This window comes from Belonocnema kinseyi, chromosome 2, assembly GCF_010883055.1.
Source record: "Belonocnema kinseyi isolate 2016_QV_RU_SX_M_011 chromosome 2, B_treatae_v1, whole genome shotgun sequence".
NCBI classification, from domain to species: Eukaryota; Metazoa; Arthropoda; class Insecta; order Hymenoptera; family Cynipidae; genus Belonocnema; species Belonocnema kinseyi.
The window spans coordinates 85,042,717-85,050,321 of record NC_046658.1 but is presented as its reverse complement, the minus strand read 5'-3'; the positions used below and the strand labels follow the sequence as shown (position 1 = coordinate 85,050,321).

At 31.5% G+C, this 7,605-nt stretch overlaps 2 protein-coding genes across 2 annotated transcripts; both read left to right on the top strand.

Moving 5' to 3' along the window:
• Nucleotides 1-1,768: 1,768 nt before the first annotated feature.
• On the top strand, nt 1,769-3,558 carry LOC117167912 (zinc finger protein 677-like). Its single transcript, XM_033353155.1, has 2 exons — nt 1,769-1,924; nt 2,459-3,558. Exons 1-2 carry the CDS (start codon nt 1,840-1,842, stop codon nt 2,974-2,976), a joined length of 603 nt encoding a protein of 200 aa, XP_033209046.1. The 5' UTR covers nt 1,769-1,839; the 3' UTR covers nt 2,977-3,558.
• A 2,556-nt stretch (nt 3,559-6,114) lies between these two features.
• LOC117168271 (GDNF-inducible zinc finger protein 1-like) lies at nt 6,115-6,956 on the top strand. The gene is made up of 2 exons (XM_033353780.1): nt 6,115-6,294; nt 6,370-6,956. Exons 1-2 carry the CDS (start codon nt 6,210-6,212, stop codon nt 6,885-6,887), a joined length of 603 nt encoding a protein of 200 aa, XP_033209671.1. The 5' UTR covers nt 6,115-6,209; the 3' UTR covers nt 6,888-6,956.
• The last annotated feature ends 649 nt before the right edge of the window (nt 6,957-7,605 follow it).

The following is a 7,605-nucleotide window of genomic DNA, read 5'->3' as shown; positions in this document are numbered from 1 at the left end:
CTCTACAACCGGCTCTGTAACTCAATGAATTTCAATTTGTCCATTTTCTTATTAGACATTTTTCATAGTAAAAAAGTCAAGCTTTCTTTTGAGACAATTAAAAAAAAATCGTAGATGCCTAAATTGCGAAAAAAGTTAAATAAACAATTGATTTATTGAAAAAATTGTTTAAACTATTTGTTTTGTTATAAATAATAAAATAGGATGAAAGCGTGTAAAAAGCACTTTCCAAAACCCTCATAAAAATTTTACATCGCGAAATTAGAAAGCAAGTTACAGGCGTTTGAAACTACCCCTGCAGGCATTGGGGTTGGAAATTCAACCCCCCCTCACTTGGGGAGGGTTGGTAATCCTGGTCTATAAGTTTGTGGATTAACTACTGTTGGGTAGGTGAACGTATTCCCAGAATTTAGAGACAATCGAAAAACATGACTTTTTGAGTTGGGGCAGTTGAGGAATAATGCCCCATATATTCATAGTGAATATATTTAAAAAATACTTCACACAAGATTTTTAACACATTTTGTTAAAATCTTAGATAATGGAAACTGTTCGAGAAGAGACTTCAACCCAAGCGATAATGGAAAATATTTTTTTAAGTTTTCTTAAAGGCCACAAGGAATCCGAAAATTTAGAAATTGAAGGCTATGATAAGCCTAAGCTTAGAAAAGTCGAAGGTTAAGCATACTTGGTTAAACATACTTGGAAACGATTAAATGGGAAGTCTGAGTAACGATTCACTTCTTATGAAGATGCCAAAAAATGGGTCGATTCATGTATCGCTTAAAAAAAGAGGCGTTTACACACAAAAAATCCCTAAAAATGATTAACAATATTTTCCAGAATATCGATAGATGATTATTATTGTCACAAAAATAAGAAAGCACATTTTTCTCTTCGGCTTAAGATGTTTGCAGCCGAATACGTCGAATAAATTTTTGTTAGAGTTTGATTTTTTTTATATTCTGCACTGGACTGTCCCGGTATATATCCACAGGCACGCACTATTCTGTTTAATTGATCTCCTTGGTGTAAGGTTGTTTTTATACCTGAAAGAAAAGTTTAAAACAGACAGGTAAAACTGTATGTCATTTGTGCTTCACCTATACTTTTTTCTTGTATTATTATCAGGGAAAGTCGGAAAATTTCTAAATCATCATTTTGTACCCTGTTAAAACTAAATGAATGTAACGTTTCTAGTTGCAGAAAGTTGATCGAAACTAACTACGAGGAAAAGCGAAAATCTGGATCTAAAATTTCAAATTATGACAGATATAGCATATTTGTATAGACCGTCGAAGGGCGAAACCTATAATTATTTGTAAAATAAAATTGGACCAGTATAACAAAAAAATTATAAGATCCTTGTTAATAATATACATACCTATTCATGACAGAAAAGCATGAAATAAGAATAGTAAATTTTGTATTTAATTTATTTATGATCTAAGTACTTTAATCTTTATTCAATAGGTTATTATTGGTAATTGGGTTAAGGGTTAATGCATGTCTTTTATGCTCGAAATATATTTTTTCTTTTTGAAAATTTAAATTGCCTTTAGAAATAGGAAACGAAGGATATCAACCTATAATGCATTTCTTGCACGTCATTAAATAAAGTAATGTGATTCTGCATGGATTATCAATTAAATCAATTAAATCTCTATCTGATAAAAGACAAGGATTAAAACCATCGAAAATTGATATTTGTAACTTCAACGTTTGAAATTTCTTATAGTTAAGCAGAGTGCTTCAAGAAACGCCAAGAATGTCCAGTGTGTTTATAAGAAGTCAACAGAAAAACAAGATGGCGGGCCATATTCTGATACACCTACTGAAATGAACTGTAATGCCAAGACTTCAACTTGCATAATTGAATATGACTATGATGAAACTTTGGAAATCAAGGAAGGAATAATCAAAGGTGATACTATATTTTCAATAGACCTTTTCATTTCAATTACTTTTGAGCACGCATGCGCAAAAAATAATTGTTATTCCGTTCAACTGTGTTTTACTTTTGACGAATCTATAGTGTTATTGTGATAAAATAATTCTTCTTAAATTAATTCGAGGGGTACATGTGTCCAAAAATGAACTAAAATGAATCAATTCGATGTTAAGAGAAATATTGTGCAGAAAAAAGAGTCAGGGCTCAATAAAAGATGCACGAAAAGTATGATTTTTATTTTATAAACTTTCCAAAGCCTTCTACACTTAATTCTGCAATTTGTTTTGCACCTGGAAAATTTTCGGAATCCAAATTAACTTTCCAAAATTTGCACACTTTTTACCTCTGTTTGTCAAAACGGGCCGACACTTTTGAATTCGCGATAGGTGTCATGGCGGCCGCGCTTGCGCACCACTATCTTCCGAATTGAAATGAAAAGCTATATTAAAATGTCTTAGCTAAAACTATGATAGAGAAAATCGCAATTCGCCTTTTTTTAATTTTCAGGTCAAGAGACTACAGGTCAAAAATGTAATGTAACATATGAGTCGAACTTTTTTACCATATATATAAAAGAAAATGATAATATGACTGCTAAAGAAAAATTGGGGATCCAAGAAATGATGCTCATTCAAGAATCAAGCCAGACAACGGGGCAAAAATACAAATGCGAAAAGTGTGCGCGAAGCTATATACAGAAAAAGCATTTAAATCGTCATGAAAAATTCGAATGTGGCGTCATACCACGGTTCCGCTGTACGTTTTGCGCTAAACTATTTAAACGGAAATATGACCTTAATAATCATGTTGACCGCATGCACCAGACATCAAACCTAAAAAAGCCGATTTTGAGGCATAATTGCAATCAATGTTCTCAAAGTTACACTAAACTAGCAGCTTTAGGTCGACATAAACGTTCAGTTCATGCAGCAGTCCAACCACAATTTTTTTGTGACTTTTGTGGCTTTAAAATGAATCGAAAAAGTAATTTAGCAGCACACATTGCTAAACGCCATTTCAAATAATTCAGCACGCAAAACTTTAGTCACTGCATAATACTCAATTTTGCTTTTTGAGCTTTCCAAAACTTTAAATTTACTCTCCATTAATATTAACATAAATAATTTTTGTATGCGTTCGTATAAGAAGTTTTACTTTGGCCCGTGTGGAAATATGTCCTGAAAGTCTGGTTATATGTCTGGTATAGGTCTGAATGTATCTAGACTGTCTAATCTGAAAAATCTGATCTGGTCCAGGTCTGACCTAATCTAGAACGTCTAGTCTGAAAGGTCTGGTCTGCCCCAGGAGTGTCGCTGATCAACTAGCTAAGAAATAAAAAAAAGTTTTAAATTCGATCAGCAAAAATAAAATAAAAAATGCACTTTATAAAAACAAGACTTTATTTTCTTATTACTATGACAGACTAGTCTGACTGTGGTTTGGCTCTGGTCAGCTAGACAAGAAAAAAAAACCTAATTTCAATCAGTTCATTTTTTTGACATATTTCGAAATAGTTGCAGCGTGTCTTAACTAATAGAAAATAATAAATTCATATTATCAAAAAAAAAGACTTTTTTTCTGTTCACCTTGAAAGTCTGGTCTCCTCCAGTTTTGGTGCTAATCAACTGGCCAAGATCAATAATTGTAAGTTTGGTCTGGAAGTCTAACCTGGCCCAGACTCGATGCTGATCACCAAGAACAGAAAAAACCAAGAAGAAGAAAATTCTTTATCTAAAGATGCTTAGAGTGGGAAATTATTTGTTTGCAAGTCATTAAAAAAATGAAGTTTCTTCCGAAACAATTAGAATTTATTACTTGGCCCTCGGCGTACAGACATCTTGCCAGATGATGCCACAACTTGAAGTACCAGTACGTGTGGATTCTGATCTTTTTGACACACTGCTATTTTTTGGTCGATTGAGTGTCACAAACTTTCAGAAAAAAAACTCAAAGAAGTCGAATATCAGGCATACTTGTGACAAATGTTTCCAAATTTACATTGGGCTGAAAAGTTTGAAACGACATAAATACTTAAAACACACAGAAGTCGAATCAGAATTCATTTGCGACTTTTGCCGCCACGTAACGCATAGAAAATTTAATTTGATAAGACACATTCGTACTCGTCATATCAAATAATTCTGTACGAAAATCTTCTATCCTGAGGGCATTTCTAAAACAAGTTCGAGAAGCTTTTTCTTGCATTGCATAATTTTTTCGAGTTTTTATAATAGCATAAATAGATAGATCACTTTGCGTCGTCTGTTAAAATAGTATACAGTTCTGTGCAATGTTAAGGCAGAATATATTACAAATTCTCGTTTTTTGCCTCATCTTTCTTAATGTACAAAATAAGGTACAGCTATATACGAACAGATAATACGATAATTGACTGAAGGTTGTACTACATGTCATATGTTTAAATTGACCAGATTATTTTTATATTAAAATTATAAAAACATTTTTTACACTTCGAATTACCGATTTCGAAAACCGATTTGAATTTTTCTACGTTATTTGATGTGTATAATCTATTATTTTTTATAACAAATTACTGCATTTTTTACGAGTTTTATAGATTAATGACTGTATTGTATTTTTGATTAATAAAATACAAAGTGTCTAAGTTTACCGAAGATATTTGTGCTACACTTACCATATTTTGGTGAACGCAGACACTGTAAATAAAGTCTTCGTTTTTCTTAAACTTAAATTCAATTTAATCAGGGTTGCTTGAGGTTAGAAAATTCCAGAAAGAAAGAGAAGATTAGGGAATTCAAAACTGCATCAGCAAAGCCAGGGAAAGTCTTTTGTGGTTTTAAAAAATTTTCCGACATTTTTCAACCTGTATTTCAGGTCCTTTTGGAGGCTTATTCTAGAAGGAAAATACATATGTTGAAGAATAAAATGGAAATTACTTAATTTGTATGTGCTTATTAGTCTTTAATGTTTACTTACTATGTAGATAAAAGAAAAATCACTGAAGACTACGTTGAACTATCAATTAATTTTTTATTTAAAAATTAGTTAATTAAAATTAAAATGAAAAAATTAATTGAAATTTCAACGTAATCTTCAGCGATTTCTCTTCTATCTCCATAGTAAGTAAACGTCAACGACTAATAAGCACATACAAATTAAGAAATTTCCATTTTATTCTTTAACACATATATATTTTCCTTCTAGAAAAAGCCTTGAAAAGGACCTGAAATACAGGTCGAAACATGTCGACAAATTTAAAAAAAAAAGTGTTAACACCAAAAAAGCGGTATAGGCCTAAACAAACATTATTTACTTAATCATCTTGGTTGAAAATTTATCTTTGTGGTTAAAATTTCATTGTTTAAATAAAAATTATTTTTTTATTTAATGTATGGACATAAAAGAAGCTAGAGAAGTATGCCAGGACAGAAAAATATGGCCAAAGTGGGAAACCTTACATTACGACTTAGGGTGAATCTTCACTTGAGGTGATTGCTAGAGAGATATCGGCAACCTGGGTCGGAGCAGTGTAGCGGAACGAACTGTTATTTAAATAAATATCATGAGACTTCTGGATCAATCTAAAAATTTTATATCCCTTCCTCACAGTACTCCTTTCCCCACCAAGTGAGTCACGCCTACCCCGAAAGGGAAATGGCTTGATGGTGTATATAACCTTTTAACTGTAAATTTAAATATTGTATTGTTTGGCGAAAACTGATTTGGTTTTATATATAAATTTAATTTAATTTGACCGTTTTGTAAAATAAAGTTGGACCAGTGTACCAAGAAAACTAAGATTATTATTATTAGTATATTCTAATTATTATATTATAGATATTATATATTATTATATCATATTATTACTATTATTTCAGCACGCGGTATTCCCAAGCGGTCACCCATCCAAGTACTAACGCTGCTTAACTTAAGTACTGCATGTGTTTTGTGCTCAACCTATCTTTTTTTCTTGGTGAACCTATAAATCTCCTTTAGAAATAGGAAACGAAGGATGTAACCTTATAATATATTTCTTCAACGCCATTTAATAATGTTATATGATGATGCATGGATTATTAATTTAATCTCTATCTGCCACAAGATAAGGATTTAAATGAATGAAAATTTTTATTTGTAACATTTACCTTTTAATTTTCTTATAGCTAAGCAGAACGCTTCAAATAACGCCAATAATTTCCACATTGTTTCGAACAAATCAACAGAAACAACGGGTGGCTTGGCATATTCTTATACACCAACTGAAATTTCTTGTAATATGAATTCTGATGCCAAGGCCTTAACTTACATAGTTGTACATGACCATGACGAAAGTTTGGAAATCAAGGAAGGAATAATAAAAGGTTATACTTGATTTTTAATTAAAATGTCTTAGAACTACAAAATCAAAATCGTAATTTACCTTTTTTAATTTCCAGTTCAAGAGACTGCAGGTGATAAATATAAGGAAACATTTAAATCAACATTTTGTACCGTATATATAGAAGAAAATGATAATTTGACTGCTAAAGAAAAATTTGGGATCCAAGAGATGAAGCAAATTCAAGAATCAACACAGGAAACGAAGAAAAAACACAAATGCGAAAAGTGTGCACTCAGCTATACAATGAGATCAAATTTATATCGCCATCAAAAATTCGAATGCGGTGTCACGCCACAGTTCAGTTGTAAATTTTGCTCTAAACCTTTTAAACGGAAATATGACCTGAAAACCCATGTTGACCGCATGCATCTGAATTCAAACTTAAAGAAGACGATTTTGAGGCATAACTGCGACCAATGTTCTCGAAGTTACACTAAACTAGAGGCTTTAAGTCGACATAAACGTTCAGTCCATGCAGCAGTCAAACCACAATTTTTTTGCGATGTTTGTGGCTTTAAAATGAATCGAAAAAGTAATTTGGCAGCACACATCGCTAATCGCCATTTCAAATAATTTAGCACGCGAAACTATAATCACTGCATAATACTCAATTTTATTTTTCGAACTTTCCAAAAAATTTCAATTAACTCTCCATCGATATTAACATAAATAATTTTTCGTATAAGTATATATAATAAATCTTACTTTAGACGCCTATTTAACACACGTGAAATTATAAATTCTGCACGAAAACATTATGTAGTGTGTTTAAACTTGATTTTAAAGATGTTTCTAATTATTTTTTCTCGTGTAAAGATATCTTTCTTCTGTTTAATCGGCGCTGCTGTCTTCTCTTGATATTAAAAAGAAATAATAGAGATTCGGGGCATCCCATTTTTTTAATTATAATGATTGCTTATATTTGAGTTCAATTGATTATATTGAAGCCGAACTTTTGGAAATGAAGGAAGACATTTTCGAAGGTTAAACTTCATATATTCATAGTGAAAATATTTTTAAAAATGCCTCACGAAGATTTTTTGAACCTTTTGTTAAAATCTCAGATCATGGAAACTTTTCGAAAAGTGACTTCAACCCAAACGATAACGGAAAACGTATTTTTAAAGTCCCCTAAATTTATTAAGCCACAAGGAATCCAAAAATTTAGAAATTAAAGGTAAAATGGAAAAAGAAATACAGTCTGTCAAGTTAAAGCGTGGGTAACTTTTTTGGTAAAATATTTTATTTAAACGCATGTTTCTACATGGAATTACATTTGTCAAGGTGTCGA

Bases quoted from the DNA above. Each gene is read 5' to 3' on its own strand.
- LOC117168271 (XM_033353780.1), top strand. From the start codon at position 6,210: ATGAATTCTGATGCCAAGGCCTTAACTTACATAGTTGTACATGACCAT. The intron at 6,295-6,369 runs GTTATACTTGAT...TTTAATTTCCAG, and splicing joins CAAGGAAGGAATAATAAAAG to TTCAAGAGACTGCAGGTGAT.
- LOC117167912 (XM_033353155.1), top strand. From the start codon at position 1,840: ATGAACTGTAATGCCAAGACTTCAACTTGCATAATTGAATATGACTAT. The intron at 1,925-2,458 runs GTGATACTATAT...TTTAATTTTCAG, and splicing joins CAAGGAAGGAATAATCAAAG to GTCAAGAGACTACAGGTCAA.